Here is a 21,232-nt window from a genome sequence, read left to right as displayed (position 1 = left end):
AAACACCAAAAAAGTAAAATTAATGTTTGGATTATCTTAATTTTTCAATTTAATTTAGCTCCTTTGTATGCAATTTATATAGATTATTGCATCATATTTCTAACATAGTATGCAAAGTAACACACTAATACACTATACGTGACACATGGAGCATCATGCAGCGAATAAACTTGAGTGTATCATATACCCTCTCTCCCTTATTTATTGTCCCATTTGACTTGTCACGATCTCTAAAAAGTATCTTTAAACTCCTATTTTTTTATAAGCGTAAAAATTATAAAATTAGATATTAATAAAATATATAACGAGATGAATTCAAAAAGACCTCACTTGACTATATAATCTCTTATAAATTAATGAGACAATGGTCAAAGTTATCAAAGTTCGACCCAAATATTAGCAATCATGTATTTAATAAGTCAATTTATAACGTTCATTACACTTCAAACTTTGTTATGCTACTATAAGACGCTCTAACAAATTTTCCCAAAAAAGGTATTAGTATGTCATGTACTTAGGGCATGTTCTCATTGACAGAAATCGGCTGAAATGAACTTAACTAAACTGAAATGAATATTTTATAAGAGAAGGGAATTAAAAGCTGAACTAAACTGAGCTGAAAATAATCGTAGGAGATCAGACCCCCTTAGTCTTGTTACATTAATTTTTATAAGTTGTAAATCAAATGTGTCCAAATGTCCATTATATATCGAGAAAATTCCTTTATAACTGGCACATACACTACATAAATGATAAATCTGTTAAATTTTCTCTTATAAATAACTCTAATTCTGTGACAATAAAATTTCAGTACGATTCTTATTGTCACTTAGAGGCTCAAAACCATAAGTGTATCAATGGCTTTTTCTTCCTCTTTGTTTCGTTCATTTGTGCTTTTGCTCCTCCTTCTCTCATTATTACTCCAAATTGAAGTTTCAATTGTAAGTCCTTTATTTATTATAATCATTCATGGTAGCTTTTAATTTATTGGTCATGGCATTTGTTCATGTGTTTTATACATACTCTTATCCCTATTATATTGCTAGCTAAGACATCGCTAACCCATATATATTTACATTTTTTAATTAGGCTGGCGGAGAAGGATCAGTGAAACCAAAAGGTACACATATATAATCCTTTGAACTTAACCTTGAATCTCCCTTAATAGTACTCTGTAATTGTTTTGTTTCTAAGAGCAAGATTGTAACTACGGAGTAACATTGTAGATTTGTAACAATCATGTATGTGTATTATTTCGAGATTGATTATAACATTAAACAAACTCAATCTAAATAATAAAATGGTGTCGTATTCTTAATTACTACCTCCGTTACATATTATTTGCAACGATTTGACATAAAGTAGAGAGAGAAAATGTCTAATCGTTGCAAATAATATGTAACAGAGGTAGTATTATTTATTATATGGTTTAATAATTTCCATGTTCCGTTTTTGGATGTTGTTTTTGTAGATTGTCCATGGGCATGTAACGCTAGGTGCTCAAAAACGGAGCATCGAAAGCCATGCTTGATGTATTGCAACGAATGCTGCATGAAATGCCATTGTGTACCCTCAGGAACATATGGGCGCAGAGAGGAATGTCCTTGCTATGATCAGTGGAAAACTAAAAGAGGATCCCCAAAGTGCCCTTAAAAGAACTAAGACCATTTAGGATGCTTTCAAAACTTGTCAATTTCTCCTTAATTTGTTGATGTTTGTGTTTCCTAGAGGAGACAATAAATTTGAGCAGTTATATTTGGTTCTTGTTTGTTTTTTTTCCACCCAATTAGACTCACATTTAATATCAAGGAAAACTTAATGCAAAATAATACAAGTCGAACCTAAAATTAAGGAAACGTTACCCCTAGAAATACTTTATATCGATTGAAAAGAATAATACTTCGTACAAGTATAAAATTTACCGTTTAATAGTAGTTATAGCCTTACAACTTATTTAAATTTAAGGTGGGAACTCACTTTGTAACTTTAAGGTTGCAAGTTCAATCTCTACCATTTACTTATGTTTAGGAGGAGGATTCCTTTACACCCCCTATTCTCAAGTGTTGATCAACAATCTTTTGTCTTATAATATGCTATAATGTCAAAAAAAAACTTACCTTTGCAACCATGCTCTTACACGTTTGCTTTCCATTCCGCTTCTAATGTACGTCCGGTACCAAAAACCCCTTTATTTTTTTGTTAGATGTATAAAAAGAGTCATGAGGCAAATGATAGTGACAGGTTTTGATCATAGGTCTTGAATATTATCTCAAAATTTTAACCAACTAAACTAGTTAATCATCCACACCAAACACCCCTAACGTCGTCACAAAATTGAATAAGGATATAATCATACAATAGAAAATTTATAATTGGACACCAAGCTAAGTGATCACAACTTCACAACAATCACAAGTATCTAAAATACAACTTTTATGTGATTCTTGGGTCCATAAGACCATAAATATAAAATATTAACCAACTTTTAAAAGTGGCTAGCCATATTGTGTAGGGTTGAGCAAAACTATCCGAAAAATCGAAAACCCGTTTCGTTACCGTTCCGAAAATTAGGGTACCCGATTCGATAACCATAACGGTTCGGGTACCTGTTTCGATAATTTGTTATCGGATATAGTTATTGGGTATCATTTTAAAAACAATTACCCGTTCCGAATCGATAAGCAATTTTTTTTTATCCTACTTAAATCTATTTTTTCCAAAATCTGAACTCTTACTTTACTTCATAATCACTATATAATATCAATGATTAGTAATATAATTAATAATTTGGTCAAGATCATGTGGTATTGTTGTTAATTAGTGTTAAAATATATCATAATAACTAATTTATTAAGTTTAATTATCACTATTGGATACTTTATTGGGTACCCGATAACCGTTCCGAAAATTCGGATACCCGAAGTCCGGGTACTCGAACTTATCGATTCGGTTTATGGATATCATTTTTAGTGATATTGGTTATCGGGTACCCGAACTGTTAGTACTAATGGTACGGGTACCCGTCACATGTTCACCCCTAATATTGTGTGGACATCCATTATGAGAGTTACTTTGTTAATATTATAGAGGTTACTCGATCACTATTGCATGGGTTACTTCGTTAGTGTTATAGGGGTTACTCAGTTAGTAATATAAGGGTTATTCGATCAGCATTGTAAGGATTACTCGATCACTTATTTTGGCTTTTTTTTAATAAACGACAACATGGTGTTGCCAGCCGCACATATTACAAAATGCGTTGTAAAATATTATTTTCGTTCTCCTTTGTCAAAAAAATAAAAAACATAATATTAAGATGAAAATGATCATTTGAGATTTGTTATCTCAATAATTATTACATAAACACAAATATATCTTTTCCATATTCCACATTTTATTAATTAGGGAAGAAATATGCACAATTGATTTCATTTGATACAGCCACATAAGCTAGAATGAGTTGGAATGAAAAAAAAAAATCCCAAATTTCCAAATTGATGGAACATAACCATATTTAAAAAGATTGTTCCCAAATTTCAATAATTCATGTCCTTCCAAAGGATAAGTGACATCTCTATATAAGGGGCACTTAACAACATGATAATACATGATTAGTCACCAACATATACACATTAACCATCCCTTCAAAAACGCACACAAGTAAATACTAATAGTTGAATTGAAGTATTTCTAGTATGGCTGTTGTCAAGTTTTTGCTGCTCCTATTTGTGTCAATGATAATTATTGAAGTTTCAATGGTAAGTTTTTGACATCTCTATCTACGTTTACTCTAACTACCTCTATATAAGTTGTGTGTATTCGTTAAATTCTATCCAATTCAAATAAATCTAATTTTTCTTTCACTTTGTGTTTATGTAATTCATCGTTTATAATTAGGCTGGTGGCGAAGGTTCGGTGAAATTAGAAGGTATGTAGCACTTTTTTTCCTCATTTTTTTTAAGATTGAAAATTGTAAGGTTGCTAGGTTTCGTCTAGTGTTGGTTAATTAGGGTAAATATTCGCTCATATGATAATTTCCATATAAACAAGAAAAAAAAAATGGGTCAATGGCCAAAATATAAGCATGAAATTTTACAATTACACACTAACATTTCTTCAAAAATCGGAGAAATTTTGCCTATTATTCTTCCTAATAAGATAGTTTTTGTATAGCAACACCACATCATCCACGTTATGCAACAAGGGAAAAGAATTTCTCATTTCGCGCAACTAATAGCTAATCGGATGCTTCAAATTCGCAGATTGTCCGGCAGCATGTGATTACCGGTGCTCGGCAACTCAACATAGGAAGCCTTGTCTATTTTTTTGCAACAAGTGCTGTGATAAATGTTTGTGCGTACCATCAGGCACTTATGGGAGGAGAGAAGAATGTCCATGCTACAATAATTGGAAAACAAAGGAAGGAAAGCCCAAATGTCCTTGATAAACTTATACTACTACATGTCTTATTGCTATGTCATGATTTATATTGTGTTGTAGTATTGTAACGATTCAATTCTCTAATTAGATAGAGGATTAATACTTTTTGAGATATGATGATTATTGCAATATAATGCAATTAACAATAAATAGACAAATGATTTCACTCCGTTTGATCAAATAGTATCTTTTTCTCGCTCTTTTTTGGTCATCACTTGTCTATCTAATCAATTTCACTAGCTACCAAAAGAAATTGTAGCTAATACTCTCTCGGTCTCTTTTCAATGGTTACACTTTGAATTTGTTAATCAACATTTAAAAACTTCTACTATATATAAAATAAATAAATAAATAAATATACTATTATAAATAACAAAATCCTATTATATGGAATGTAAGGTCCTGTTCTCATTGACTGAACTGAGCTGAATTAAACTGAACTGAGCTGAACTGAACTGAACTGAGCTGAGAGCTGAACTGAACTGAACTGAAGTGAATATTTTATAAGAGAAGGAAATTGAAAGTTGAGCTGAATTGAACTGAATTTCAACGTAAGAGAACAAGCCCTAATTGGATTCATCTTGAAAATTTCTTTCAAAATATCATTTTTTCCCCCTTAATACTCGTAAGAGATAAAGGATTATACTAGCTATTTTAGATGTCCTCTTTAAATTTGAGTAGCTAATCATATCCAAATCCATCCATTTCTTTGACCACAAAATTACTCTTTGTTTGACAAAGTCAAATTTATGTCAGTTTTCAATGCATTAAGGGTCTGTTCACATTAACTGAAATAAGCTAAACTGAACTAAACTAAACTATTGAAGCTGAATTGAACTGAACTGAATATTTTATGAGAGAGGGAAATTAGGAGCTAAACTGAACTGAACTGAACTGATTAGAGATGAAATGAACTGAACTGAACTGAACTGATTGGAGCTGAACTGAACTGAAATTAAGTAAATGTGAACAGGCCTTAATTTGATTAATAATATTCTTCCTTTATTTTTAATGGTAAAATTAGAAATTTCACACTTTATAACATTAATACCTTAAATTATACAGAAGTATATAGTAGAATTTAAACAAAAAAATAAAAAATAAAAAAATAAAAAAAATTATTGTAAACTTTAAAAGGAGTCTAACAAGATCTTACATTACTAAACTTCAAAAAAAAAAAAAAAAAAACTCACATTACTATATATATATATATATATATATATATATATATATATATATATATTTGACAAAGGACTATATATTTTTTTCAATGTGCATAGACTACAAAAAGGTGACCGAAGAATGCAAAAATTGCATTTTTCACATGTTTAGTTACGTATAATTTTGTTGGTTCACCCCAAAAAGGCATGATAAATCATTAAATCTGGTTAGTCCCCGTTCACTTCACCTTATTATTGCTGAACTAAAATTATTTTTACTGAAACAAAATTATATTTGCTGAACTTAAATTATTTTTGCCGAACTTAAATTAATTTTATTGAAGTTAAATTATTTTTGTTGAACTGAAATTATTTTACTGATTTTCTATTGTAATTTTTCTTTAAGATAACTGAATTTTATTGAACTGAACTTATTTTTACTGAACTGAAATTATATTTACTTAATACGAAGTATCATATAACTAATATATAAAGCTAAACTTTTAGGTCACGAAATAGTGACACTTGGCATTCCAACTTTTCGCCAAGTGTCGCGCCACCTTGAATAGATTTAAATAGACTTCACTAGATGAAGCCCGTGCGATGCACGATTTGTTTGAAATTTATTTATTTATTTTTTTTTTTATTTTTTTTTGTATTTATGTGCTAATTTGTTACATATTTGGATAAAATTTCTAATATCAAAAGATAATATTTATATTTAATTAATTTAAACTTAAAAATATCATTCGTTAATTTTGCTTACATGGCATTTGAATTAATTAATTCTAAAAGAAATTAATAATCTCTTATTTAATTGGCTACCACTAAAATTTATATTCCTACGTGGCGCACTGAAAAAATTAAATCATGCGTGGCTCTCTAAAAACTCAGGAAAAAACTCCCCTTTTTATATATATATATATATATTAGATATGATACAAACGTCAAATGTCGCGCCACCTTGGATAGATTTCATAAGATAAAAAAAATTAGGTAAGAATTCTACTTTCAATCAAACTAGATGAAGCCGGTGCGATGCACGGTTTATTTATTTATTTATTTATTTTTTAGCTCCGTAGAGCTCAAAAACCATACGGAAATAACTATAAAGTGAGGGTAAAATACGGTATAGAACGTTTACATCAACTCCATCCGTTCCTTATTTATATGTCTACTTCTCTTTATTATGTGATTAATGAAAGAAGTAGGCATGTAATTAATAGACGGAGGGAGTAGTACAATATGCTTTATATAGGTTAGCTTACAAAAAATACAAATGATAGCTACAAAAAAGATACGAAAATATTTAAAGATCTAATTTTAAAAAAAAATTAAAAAAATTGATTAGTTGTACGGTACAAAAATATCAATTAAAATTGATGGTATAAAATATTTTAAAACAAATTTATTTTAAAAATTTGATTTAAGATAAGTCAATTAAAAATATAAGAAGGAAAAATAAATATATTGTCAGGAAAGATTCCCGTGCGATGCACGGTTTGTTTGATTTTTTTTAAAATTTGTTATATATTTAGATAAAATTCCTAATATTAAAAGATAATATATAATATTTAATTAATTAAAAATTAAAAATCTCATTTGCCAATTTTGCTTACATGGCATTTAAATTATTTAATTCTAAAAGAAATTAATAATCTCGTATTTAATTGGCTACTTCTAAGATTTATAATCCTACGTGGGGCGCTGAGAAAATTAGATCCTACGTGGCTCTCTAAAAACTCGGGAAAAAACTTCCCTTTATATATATACTAGTTTTGTGCCCCGTGCGATGCCCGGGTTGTTTATGAAGTCGATTTAAATCTATCCAACGTGGCGCGACACTCAAATTTTATTTCATTGAAAATAAAACTTTAAATTAACAATTTTATCCTAAAATTCTATCCAAATTTGATTCAAAATAGAATTTTAAACTAACTTTTTTATCTTATGAAGTGTATTTAAATCTATCCAACGTGGCGCGACAATTGGCGAAAAGTTAGAATGCCAAATGTCGCTGTCTCGTGACCTGGCTAAAAGTTTAGCTTTATATATTAGTTATATGATATTAGATTAGGATAGAATTTTAGAATAAGATTATTAGTTTAGAGTTATTTCTTCTATAAAATACCAAATAATAAATTTATAATTAGGCCACAAGACAACATCATTTAGTGTTTTAATTTTTCGCCAAGTATCAATATAAATTGACTTTGTAGCAAAAATAGATAATTTAGAATTCTATCTATTTTCAATCAAATTAAATCATAATAGTATAATTTTATCTTAAAAGTCCATAAACTACCCGAGCATCGCCGGGGCACAAAACTAGTTATTTTTTAAAGGTGAAGTGAACAAGACCTTACGGAGGTTATGGACAAGCATATTCGGTCCGAACCTTAACCCGACTCATCCCAGCCCATCTTTATTTTGCCATCGGCCTGATCCATGACCACCACCTCTAATCGGCAATTTCCAATTAACCGCGGCTTCTCGACCCTTCTATCTCATCGCAACTCACATATTCCTTTTTTTACACTTTTCCACTCTCTCGAACCTTCCTTCCATCTTTATCTTCAACCTTCAAACCATCTACCCATCAAACTCTGCACTCTTTTTCTCACAAAAACTCAATCAATCTCCTGTTTTACGACGCTTTTATTCTCTTCTTCGTCGCTTTAATCTTGACATTACGAGTCATATCCTTTCCATCTTTCTATTTTTATAACATTATTAAATCTAACTTTGTTTAATTCCCGAAAAAACCCACCTTTCAATTTTTATTTTTTTTGAAATTAAAGAATTCAACTTGATCTGGGTTTTCTCGGGAATTAAACGAACTTTTGTTTAATTTGTTAACTTTTTTCGTAAATTTTCTGGGTGTTCTTTGTTTGAGCCTTAATTCAAGCTAACGCGGAAATCAAAGGGAGAAAGATCGTGAAAGAGCTCAAGCTCGCAATTCTAGCAAAACGAAGACGTCTAAAACTGACGGTTTAACACCTGAGCAGCGTCGAGAAAGGTACCCTTTTTCAGATTTGTATGATTAATCAAATATTTTTCAAATTCTGAGAATCAATTATAATTTGGGTTTGATTTGATTAGGGATGCAAAAGCGTTGCAAGAGAAATTAGCGAAGAAGAAGGCACAATCTGAAAGCGAAAGCAAGAAGGAAGTAGTTAAAATTAGGAAATAATTGATAATTATCACCCCCAAAATTAGTTGGGTTGTAAATTTTAATTGATTTAATTCTGGGTAAGAAAATTTTTGGGGGTTTGTATTGTTGTAACATTAGTGTGATTGATCTGATCTAGAGTTTATGGGTTTGAGGAGTTCAAAGGGAGTGTCTTATTGTCAAGTTAATTGTAATGAAGAATAATGGTTTGTTTGGCAAATTCGGCAGTTTGATCTGGCTTCTGAACCTAAGTTTACATCTAATTGTTGATTGATAGTGATTATCCTTTTGTTTTATAAATATGATGTTTTATTTGGATTAAATGTAATTTTTGTTTGATTGGAAGTTTATGTTTTATGTTATGTTGATTCTGATCTCAAAGCCGAATACTTGAACACATACCCAATTACCTGTGTTGGATCTGAGAAGTGTAGTGAATTTATTTAGGTATGTTGAAGAATTGGGGATTGCTTTGGTTTGGTTTCTACACAAAAGATAAAAACCAATGAATTTGATACTGATTTCCGTTTGTTTATTTTATGTTTGTTTGGGCTGTAGAATTGTGATTATGTTGCCTTGCTGTAGTTGGTGTTGCAAGATTTAGAGAATTGTTTGGTGCAGTACCAAGTGAAAGTCTATCCGATCTTCTTTGGTACTACTCGGAGAACTCGTGTTTTGAGGTTGTACTGTAGAATTTCTTGAGCTTGGATTATATTTTGGGTTTGTATTGTTGATTTTCTTGAGCTTGGGGTCATAGTTTGCAATTTTATCAGTGAAATTCCCAAGCTTGGATCATCTTTTGGGACTGTAGTTTGATTTCCTGAGCTTGGGTCATATTTTGGGATTGTAATGTTGAATTCTTTGATTTGTAATTACAATTTGGGATTGTAGTGTTGATTTTCTTGAGCTTGTGTCATATTGTGGGATTGTAATGTTGAATGCCTTAATCTGTAATTACAATTTGGGATTGTAGTGTTGATTTTCTTAGCTTGTGTCATATTTTGGGATTTTAATGTTGAATTCCCTGAGCTGGAAATCTGGAATTACAATTTGGGATTGAATTGTTGAATATCTTGAGTTTGGTTCATATATTGGAAATTTGGAATTGTATTGGTGAATTTCTTGAGCTCATGATATATTTGGGATTATAATGCTGGATCTTTTGAGTTTAGGTCATATTTAGGTGTATTGTTGTATCTCTTGAGCTTGGGCTATGTTTTTGGGGTTGTATTGTTGATTATTTTGAGTTTGTTCATATATTGGAATTGTTGGTGGATTTCTTGAACTTGGGTTATATTTTGGGATTGTGTTGTTGAATCTATTTGTGATTGTATTGTTGGATTTCTCGAGTTTGGGTCACAATTTGGGGCTGTTTGCTGAAAGTCTGAAAGTGTTGAGCTTGGTGTAAGAGGTGATTGTTAGAAGGTTATAGACGAAGTACTTTACAAGATTATAGCCTACAGGCTGCTGGTGGTTTGGTGCTGATCATAGATGTTCTTTCTTATCATGACTTTCATAGGTCATTTATCCAAAGTTTCTTCATTAGATGTTTAGATTTCCTTCTGATATTCAATCAGATTATACTGGAAGATCAATCCCCAAGCAGCCCAAAGAGGGTCATCATTCTTAGCCATTTATGAAGCAGCTATCATAAATCCGGCTTGCTTGCCCTTCCCCTATTTTCATGTCTGCTTTAGTGCTTTCTGCTTTGGGGTGGTCTCGTAAGTCCGTAACTGTATTACTGTATATGTAGTATCTGAGTTCAGTACCTTGAACAGGAGTTGATTATGTATAAAGAGTGCCAAAATTGTTTCTTGCTTTGAACTTATGCATTGAGATTCTGAAACATTTTACTTGGGAAAACCTTATATAGAGTACATTGGAACTGCTGCGGATGATAGGTCAGAGCATTAGTATTTCCAAGTACATGGTACTTGTTCTTATGATGAGAAATTTGTGCTTTATTACTGTGGTTATATGCTCCAATAAATACAGTTTTTTTTTTTTCGTTTCTCTGATGGAATATAGCAGCCAATTTTTCAGAGGATTTGGTGATCACGTTGATCTTGACTTGATATTCTCATAAGTTTACAGTGGCATATTTTCATTAACACTTCGTTTGGATAGGAAGAAATGGAAGGAAAAGAAGAGAAGAGAAATGGAGGGGGACAAAATCTCTTGTTTGGGTAAAAGATTGGGGGAAGGAAGGGAAAGGAGAGGGAGGGATCCATTTTCCTTCTCTCTTTAATAAACATAATCTCTCCAAAATTGGAGAGATTTGGAGGGAAAATGGAGCTCACCTCTCCCTCCCTTTCTTTTCCCTTCCCTTCCTCCATTTCCCTCCCCTTCTTTTCCTTCCTTCTTTGCTATCCAAATAAAGCGTAAGTGTAACTTCTTATTATGAACCATTTAATGGAATCGGGTATTAGGAAATTAACATTGAACTCAGTAATTTTTTTTGAGATCTTTTGGTTGATGGCAACTAAGCAATCGTAGCTATTGATGATCCAAATTCAGTAGTACTTTCCTAATCCTTGATATCCATTGAATCCGAACTTCAAAATCTTAAAAAAAATGTTTACAACTTGGATCAAAACATCTATGTTATATACTTATATGCTTGAGAAAATCAGATTTTTAGTTCATGAAATCATGGAAGTTTGCCTTCAAACTTGTCACACAAACAACAAATGAACAAATGTCTCCCTTGGGTTTGTTCCTAGAGACTTAGACTCCTAGGTAGCTACGGTTTCCGATCCCTGGAAGTGGAATGGTGTTATTTGTTTAATTTGGAGTAAGAAAGACGACACGAAGTGTAAAAATATGCATTACTCCGTAAAAGTTACGGAATCGTACTCCATTTAGGGGGCCGTTTGGTTCAGACGGGGTAAACGGAATGAAATCAAGAAAGGGATTGAGGGGGAAAGGAAATGATACCCTTTAATGTAGTATGTTGTTTGGTTACATAAGTAATAAGTTGTCTTCCACCACTTCTGAAAAAAAACTTCCAGTCTTCTCCCTCATATTAATGGAACACCGTCCACACCTCCAGCCTTGATCTCTTCCCGGCCCTATTCTCACCGCCACTTGTTCACACCGCCACCTTCACGTCGCTGCCCCTCTAAGGCCCCATAACCGACATTTTCTCTCTCATCTTATTCTAGTACCTCCACCATGAAATATATATACTTGTAAAATTAAAGGTTTGGAAGGTCAAATTCACCCTTAAAAACTCTAGATCTGGAGTTTTTATGGGTGCATTTGACCATCTAAAGCCATATTTGATGATATAACAAGGTAATTTTTTCACTTATAATTTTTTTTTTAATATTAGTAGTAATTGGGAGGTTGTATGTGGTTTTTCTGGTGGTGGTGGGGCTTCGGGGTGGTTGTGGTGGTTTTGATTAATGGTTGTGGTTGTATCATGGTAGTTTCAAAGTGGTTTCGTAGAGCGTTGGAATTGTAGGGGCGTTCGAAGGTGGGGTCGTCGGTGATGGTGACTACTACGGTGGGGTCGTCGGTGATGGTGACGGCTACAGTGGGGTCGTCGGTGGGGACGGTTGTGGCAGTGGGAGGTTTCCGGTAGACCAAGTCAGGTGGTGGTGTATGTTTTAATGGTGGTCAAAGTTGGTTATGGTTGTTGGGTGTAGAGGATTTTGGGGTAATGGATGATTCCCTTAGGGGGGCTAGGGAATCATGATGGAAGGAAATTGGGTAATCAGAGGGGAAAGGGAATGATTAAATTAGACAAACAAACAACATTAAAGGGAATCATAGCTGTTGATTCCCATTTCGTTTCTTGAAACCCCCCAACCAAACGCCCCCTTAAAAGAATGAGGCAAACGGACAAATGTCTGAGTTTTGGTTGAAATTTGTCAATTGCAGAATAAACAAGAACGAGTACAATTTTTAAAAAACACCCATAGAAATGTAAAGCGTGTTTCAAAATGTTAGAATACCTATTTTCAATTATCTTAAATATCATGTATTCATGGCAGCTAAATGATAAATTAACTATTAATTGACTTTTGGTGTAATGGTGATTGAGATTTGGGACTACATTTGGTAGGGAGGATTCGTATTCGATCCTTTGCAATAACAATTGAAAAGGAACTGCAACTTAACCATTCAGAACTGATTTCCAAATACTTTGAATTTTATATAGTCCTAATAAGATTTAAGATAATTTTTTAAATCTTATGCTCCCTCCATCCCTTATTGATAGTCCCTTATGATTAATTTTAAGTCCCAAAATGATAATCTCATTTGCTTTTTTCAAGTACTAGTAATATATGTTTTTTTTCCAAAATTTCCCTTGATTTGCAACTAGAGGTGGTTATTGGGTAGGGTAGCCTAATGATAATAGGGTCAGGGCCAAGCTTAAAATACCTTTAATAGACATGACCCTTATTGGACAGGGTCAATATAGGGCCAAAATGTTTTTCCAATTTAATTGATAAAGAAAATATCGATGGCTTTGTCCAATATTTTCATTACCTATTTACATTACCTATTTTCTTTATCAATTAAATAGGTAATGTAAAAAAGCCATAATGGCTTTTTTACATTACCTATTTTCTTTGTCAATTAAATAGGTAATGGCTTTTTTACATTACCTATTTTCTTTGTCCAATAATGGCTTTGTCCAATATTTTCATTACCTATCGATGGCTTTTTTACATTACCTATTTTCTTTATCAATTAAATAGGTAATGTAAAAATAATGGCTTTGTCCAATATTTTTTTAATTGATATTTTGTAAGCCCGCCCATTATCGACCCGCTATTGAACCGCGACCCGCATTGTCCTGAGCCAATATTGACCCTATAAAATGTGACCCTCTTTTACCCGACCCGTAACCAACCCGCACCGACCCGCCCAATAACCAGGTGTATTTGTAACAATATTTGTGCAAATTTAACTTTTTTATGTACTTTTATTACTATCTCTTAATCTCTCCCTACTTTTCATGAATATTACCAACAAGAGACTATCATTAATAGACCGCGGGAGTATATAAATAGTCAAAGAAGTTAGATGTTATCCCTATCATACAAAGTTAAAGTCAAGTTTAGAATAATTTGATGCCTATCTATAAACTCATTTGTTTGCATATTTATTTATTTATTTTAGTGGTAAGCTGGCCCCATAGTCCTTCCTATCACAGGAGGGATTTGTGGGTGGGAATGCCCGGGGTGTGTCTCGATCCCAAGTCTAAGCCGCGGAAAGGGGAAGTGGCTCCACTGAGCTATTATTTTGTTAGTTAATTTTGACTAGCTGATTGTATTAACTGATTTGACTCACTTATTTCATTAGCTGATTGTATAAAAGTATTTGGTAAATAACTGATTTCTTAAAGGAAATGACCAATAAGCTAATTGTGGGGTTAGATATTTCATAAAGGATTTTTAATTAAATGAGGATATAAGTGTCATTTCACCATAATAATCGAATAAGCTAATTCAAAAAGAGCTTATTTCTCGTCAAAAAAAAAGAAAAAGAAAAAGAGCTTATTTCCTGTATAAAATAATGCTTGAAATATTCCCTACAGTTTTAATAAAATAATGCTTGAAATATTCCCTACAATTTTAAAAAAAAAAATTGTGGGGTAATGCTAATTGAAAAAGAGCTTATTTCCCGTCAAAAAAAAAAAAAAAAAAAAAGAAAAAGAGCTTATTTAATAGTCAGTAATCTATTATCAGCCAAATAAGCTAATTTTGTTCAAATAAGCTATTTACCAAACAAGGTATATCATTAAGGGATAAAGTGAATATATAAATAATCAATGGAGTTAGATGTTATCTGTATAAAAAAGAGGATAAGATCGCGGAAACTCGTGAACCCATTTGCTTATTACTCATACCTATGTCAAAAGCACGAACATCAATCAAAAGGTGCGTATAAATAGTGTAAAAGTTAAAATAGAACGCTTAGGATTTGTTTGACATTACTGTGGTTTTCTGTTTTTTGTTTTTTAAAAGTATATGATATATGCCCCATAATAAATCAAAAAATATTTAAACTTATTAAAATCATGATAATTTTGAAAACTGACAATAGAAAAATGGAAACACCTTTATTTTTTGTTTCCTGTGTTTTGATTTTTGGTTTTCAAAAAAATAGAAAACTGAAAACCAAAACTGATGCCAAACAAGCCCTTAGCGATTGAGGTTTGACCATTTGAGAGTTTGGGGATTAGAAAGGTGTTTTTTCTTTAAAACAATTATAAAGTGATTAGTGTGGAGCAGAAAACAAAATTCGATAGCGTTTTTTCTCTACTCACTCACACATCTTTCGCGAACCAGGTACATCTTTCTTCTCCTCCATTTTTCATTTTCTATTTATTTTTCAATGAAAATATATTACGGATTTTATTTCTTGATTTAACCATATGATTTGATCATCTCTTTCTTAATTATATCATACAATAAGCTGTCTTATAGTATATGCACAGCCAAATTAAAGATATGCTGAAATGTTTTCTTGAATTAATTGGATGAATTTGATTTTTGTTTGTGGGTCATCTTGTTAAGTTCTTTACAAATTAGAGCTGCAAACTTTTTGGTGTGGGATTGAATCCAAGATTTCAACTTTTTTTTTTTATTAAAATAAAATTGCATTTGTTATTATCTATTTATCATTGGGATGTGTAGAATGATTAAAAATAAGTAAGTAATCATTCCGATAATTGTAGAAAACTCAAATTTTTATGATTAAAAATGAACAAAATAAGAATGAAATCAGTCCGATAATTGTAGAAAACTCAATTTTTTTTTAAAAAAAAATGAGTAAAATGAAGTATGAACATTGGATATTTGGATTACCATGAAATTGGAATATTTGTATCCTTCCGAGGATGAATCTATCATTGCTCAAAAATGTGGATTCGATTCTCTTAGGCTATACTTTGTATGATTTTACGACTCCACCCACCTATCAAGAAGGGATGGTGAGGAGGGGTGGAGGGAAAGGAGCACGTGTGTGATCTATGTTACTCGAACTCTTCGGTTCCCTCGATACTTAGACATGGGTAGGATACTTGGATACTTCATTTTAGTTCAAAATTATGTAAATATTTCACAAAACTAGCCAGGTTGGACACATGGACATATATCCGTGTCGGTTGTGGGCACCCAAGTCCGAGTAACGCAGTGTGTGATCATCCACTTACTATTAGCTCCTTTAGATTGTACAGTCAATGTGATCTTTAGGATTGGATTCCCTTGCTTTTTTGTAGCCGTGACATAGATATTTCTGGTAGTTGGAAGGAAAATATAGGTTTGGTGGAAAATTATTAGAAATATATGGATTTAATCCGTAATTGGTGTCTTTTTTTTTGTTATGACAACTACTCGAGTACTCACTTTGTTCGGAAATGATAATCACACACTCATACTAGCCTTTTTAGATGTCCGGTAAATTTGTCACATCTTCTCAAATAACAGTGTTTTATGATTGGTTTTGCCCTCTCAGGTTACTAAAACTGCTTTGCAATTCCTCAAAAGTAGTTCTTTATGATGGAGTGATGGGGAGAGCATCAGAATGGCTTAACTATAATAGAGTGTCTATGAGTAAAATTGTGTCTTGAATTTATAAGGGGTTCAAACAATGTGCCTATTATTCTCGGAAAGACCGAGTTTTTTTTTTTTTTTTTTTTTTTTTTTTTTTTCATGGCCTTGTGTTATGGCATTATGGGTACCTTCTATTTAGTGAACCATTAACCACCTCCCCACCTCCGCCCCCCCCCCCTCCCATCCCCCCGTGGACAACACTATCTTCTATTCTTCTATGTCCCTTTTTCGAGTTTTGGTGACTTTTCAGTTTTAGGGAGATGTCTGTGATATGTATTGATTTTCACTTTTCATGGAGATATTCATTTGCCACATAAACTGACATTTTTCTGTGAATAAACAGGATAGGATTATCTGATTTCAGGAAATCGTGTGTTCAAATGGGAAGCATCAGTTCTGAGAAATTAAGGTTTTGCATTGACCGGGGAGGCACATTTACTGATGTGTATGCTGAACTCCCTGGTCAAACTGAAGGCCATGTTATGAAACTTTTATCTGTTGATCCTTCTAACTATGATGATGCTCCAGTTGAAGGCATCCGGAGAATATTGGAAGAATACATTGGGGAAAAAATTCCTCGATCCTCCAAGATCCCCACTGACAAAATTGAGTGGATAAGGATGGGTACAACAGTGGCTACAAATGCCCTGTTAGAGAGAAAAGGTGAGAGAATTGCACTTTGTGTTACTCAAGGCTTTAGGGACCTTCTGCAAATCGGGAATCAGGCTCGCCCAAACATATTCGATCTTACTGTATCCAAGCCTTCAAATCTTTACGAAGAGGTCTTGGAGGTTGAAGAGAGAGTTGAACTCGTTCTTGATACAGAAGAAGATGTCAAGTCATCAAATGTTGTTAAAGGCGTTTCAGGTGAACTGGTGAGAGTTGTAAAGCCTTTGAATGAAGAATCCTTGAGGCCTTTGCTGAATGGGCTGTTGAAGAAGGGAATAAGCTGTCTAGCAGTCGTGTTGTTGCACTCTTACACCTACCCACAGCATGAAATTTCCGTGGAGAAGTTAGCCTTGAGTATGGGCTTTAGACATGTGTCCTTGTCATCAGCCTTGACACCTATGGTCCGAGCAGTTCCACGAGGTCTAACTGCTAGTGTGGATGCATATCTCACCCCAGTTATCAAAGATTACTTGTCTGGATTCATATCTAAGTTTGATGAAGGCTTAGGGAAGGTTAATGTTCTATTTATGCAATCAGATGGAGGGCTAGCACCTGAAAGTAGATTTTCTGGTCATAAAGCAGTTTTATCAGGCCCTGCTGGTGGTGTTGTTGGTTATTCACAGACTTTGTTTGGGATTGAAACAGATAAGCCTCTTATTGGGTTTGACATGGGCGGTACATCAACGGATGTCAGTCGTTATGCTGGTGGTTATGAACAAGTGCTCGAAACTCAGATTGCAGGAGCAGTTATTCAGGCTCCTCAGCTTGACATAAACACTGTTGCCGCTGGTGGAGGATCAAAGTTAAAATTCCAGTTTGGAGCCTTCAAGGTGGGTCCAGAATCAGTGGGTGCTCACCCTGGCCCTGTCTGCTACAGGAAAGGAGGTGAATTAGCAGTTACAGATGCAAATTTAGTGCTGGGTTATGTTATACCTGATTTCTTCCCTTCGATATTTGGACCCAACGAAGACCAGCCTTTAGATGTCCTTGCAACCAGAGAAGAGTTCAAGAAGCTTGCTGAGCAAATAAATTTGCACAGGAAGAGCCAGGACCCGTCGGCAAAAGATATGTCTGTTGAGGAGGTAGCACTTGGGTTTGTCAATGTTGCTAATGAGACAATGTGTCGTCCAATACGTCAATTGACAGAGATGAAAGGCCACGAGACACGGAACCATGCTCTTGCTTGCTTTGGAGGTGCTGGGCCCCAACATGCTTGTGCTATTGCTCGGTCGTTGGGTATGAAAGAAGTATTAATCCATAGATTTTGTGGTATACTGAGTGCATATGGCATGGGACTAGCTGATGTTGTGGAAGAGGCTCAAGAGCCATATTCTGCTGTTTATTGCAGTGAATCGGTTCAGGAAGCCTCTCTTAGAGAAGCTAAATTGCTGGAGCAGGTGAAACACAAGCTGGAAGAACAAGGTATTAAAAAAGAGAACATCAAAACTGAAACTTATTTGAATCTGAGATATGAGGGTACAGATACAGCCATTATGGTCAAAAAACAAGAAAGTGATGATGGATCAGCATTCGACTACACTACTGAATTTGTAAAGCTGTTCCAGCAGGAGTATGGATTCAAATTGCAGAACAGAAGCATCCTTGTCTGTGACGTAAGAGTTCGGGGCGTGGGAGTCACTAATATTTTGAAACCCAAAGCTCAGAATCCTGCTTCAGAAAACCCAATCAGTCATTGTCTTTTAAAGGTCTATTTTCAAAACGGGTGGCAAGAGACACCTGTGTTTAAGCTTGAAAATTTGGGTTATGGTCATGCCATCCCTGGCCCTGCTATTATCATGAATGGTAACAGTACAGTGATTGTGGAGCCAAATTGTAGAGCTGTGATAACAAAGTACGGAAACATCAAAATTGAGATTGACTCAACTTCAAACATAACAACAGTTTCAGACAAAGTTGCAGATGTTGTGCAGCTTTCAATTTTCAACCACAGGTTTATGGGAATAGCTGAGCAGATGGGGCGGACTCTCCAGAGGACTTCAATATCGACAAACATTAAGGAACGGCTAGATTTTTCCTGTGCTCTTTTTGATCCTGATGGAGGGCTTGTAGCAAATGCCCCTCATGTTCCTGTGCACCTTGGCGCTATGTCAAGTACTGTTTGTTGGCAATTGAAGTACTGGGGTGATAATTTGAATGAAGGAGATGTGCTGGTCACTAATCATCCCTGTTCTGGTGGTAGCCATCTTCCTGATATAACTGTTATCACTCCTGTATTTGATAATGGAAAACTGGTCTTTTTTGTGGCTAGTAGGGGTCATCATGCTGAAATTGGAGGTATTACTCCTGGAAGCATGCCTCCTTTCTCCAAGGCTATATGGGAAGAAGGGGCTGCTATCAAAGCCTTCAAGCTGGTTGAAAAGGGTGTGTTTCAGGAGGAAGGTATAGTTAAACTTCTCCAGTACCCATGCTTTGATGATCCTGCTCATAAGATCCCTGGAACCCGGAGGCTCCAAGACAATTTATCAGATCTCCATGCACAAGTTGCTGCTAATCAAAGAGGCATTTCACTTATCAAAGAGCTTATTGATCAGTATGGTTTGGAGACTGTAAATGCATACATGAAATATGTACAGCTCAATGCAGAAGAAGCTGTTAGAGAAATGCTGAAATCAGTGGCTGCTAAAGTGTCAGCTTCATCTAGTGGACCTGAAGCAGGTGACAGTGTAACCATTGAAGAGGAAGATTATATGGATGATGGTTCTACTATTCATCTCAAACTTACAATTGATTCAAAGAAGGGAGAAGCTTTATTTGATTTCTCTTCGACAAGCCCTGAAGTATACGGCAATTGGAATGCACCAGAAGCAGTTACAGCTGCTGCAGTTATATATTGCCTACGCTGTTTGGTCAATGTTGACATTCCTCTAAATCAAGGCTGTCTTGCCCCTGTAAAAATCTACATTCCTCCTGGTTCTTTTCTTTCTCCAAGTGACAAAGCTGCTGTGGTGGGTGGCAATGTTCTCACATCTCAGAGAGTCACTGATGTCATACTAACTGCGTTCCAGGCATGTGCTTGCTCTCAAGGTTGCATGAATAATCTGACTTTCGGGGATAACACATTTGGTTATTATGAGACTATTGGAGGTGGATGTGGGGCTGGTCCAACATGGGATGGTACTAGTGGTATCCAGTGTCACATGACTAATACTCGCATGACTGATCCTGAGATATTTGAGCAGAGGTACCCAGTGATTCTGCACAAATTTGGTCTCAGAGAGAATAGTGGCGGTGCTGGGGTTCACAGAGGAGGAGATGGGCTTGTGAGGGAGATTGAATTCAGGAGGCCAGTCACAGTCAGCATTCTTTCTGAGAGACGTGTTCATGCTCCAAGAGGATTGAGAGGAGGAAAAGACGGGGCTCGTGGTGCTAATTACCTAATTACTAAAGATAAGAGAAAAATTTATTTAGGAGGCAAAAATACCATTCATGTACAGGGTGGAGAAACTATAGTGATTTTAACTCCAGGGGGAGGGGGATTTGGTTCTACTCTCTAGAAGCCAGATGCTGCCAATAGAACATTGAATGTGTACACCAAAGGTAAAGTCTGCATTATTTGAAATTGTAATGTTGGCTATGATTGTCCAAGGACCTGCTCACCATACAGATAGCAAGAGCTTCCTTTTTTTTTTCTTTTGACTGAGGTGAAAATAAAGTGTAGCAGAAACAATAAAATAGCTTGCTGCTAATTTTTTTTTATGTTAATCGAGAAAAAGATCACATATGCCTCGTTTCCATTTCACTGTTTTGTCGCCTTTGTGATGAATAAGTCTATTTTTCAATTTGCATTGAACATTTTGTTTTTTATTCTAGTTTGAATGTTAAACTATTATTCTCATTGGATTTGAGATTTGAAATTGTGACCTGCAAGTAGATAAGTTTATTAGTAATGGTATTCGAAATTGTGACCTACAACTCTACAAGTAGACAAGTTTATTGGTAATGGTACAGAAGATGCATTAAGAAGCTGTATGTTCTGAATTATTAAGAGCAAAGTAGTTATTCTATATGGATGCCTTCAGCTGGAGAAAACGCCTGCTGTGTTGAAATAGCTCAAGCAGCGACAGATACCTATGGGTACTGAAACAAAGAAACAACGCCAAATGTAGCAACGCTAACATAAGTAAAAGTGGTGAGTGTTCATTTCTAATATTACTCAAAAGTATTTATATATGGAGTATTTTTTTACCCTTGTGATATTT

General features: G+C 34.3%; 1 protein-coding gene and 1 long non-coding RNA gene across 2 annotated transcripts; both read left to right on the top strand.

Annotated features, from left to right (window-relative positions):
* The first annotated feature begins 8,305 nt into the window (after positions 1 to 8,305).
* Positions 8,306 to 9,088, top strand: LOC110728134. Its single transcript, XR_002512648.1, has 2 exons — positions 8,306 to 8,619; positions 8,703 to 9,088. It is a non-coding gene; the product is annotated as an uncharacterized LOC110728134 (long non-coding RNA).
* Positions 9,089 to 15,008: 5,920 nt separating this feature from the next.
* On the top strand, positions 15,009 to 20,842 carry LOC110728133 (5-oxoprolinase-like). Its single transcript, XM_021907779.1, has 2 exons — positions 15,009 to 15,077; positions 16,687 to 20,842. The coding sequence occupies exon 2, from the start codon at positions 16,724 to 16,726 to the stop codon at positions 20,525 to 20,527; it is 3,804 nt and encodes a 1,267-aa protein (XP_021763471.1). The 5' UTR covers positions 15,009 to 15,077; positions 16,687 to 16,723; the 3' UTR covers positions 20,528 to 20,842.
* The last annotated feature ends 390 nt before the right edge of the window (positions 20,843 to 21,232 follow it).

Source organism: Chenopodium quinoa, unplaced genomic scaffold, assembly GCF_001683475.1.
Source record: "Chenopodium quinoa cultivar QQ74 unplaced genomic scaffold, ASM168347v1, whole genome shotgun sequence".
Lineage (NCBI taxonomy): Eukaryota > Viridiplantae > Streptophyta > Magnoliopsida > Caryophyllales > Amaranthaceae > Chenopodium > Chenopodium quinoa.
This window is presented reverse-complemented; position numbering and strand designations above follow the sequence as displayed.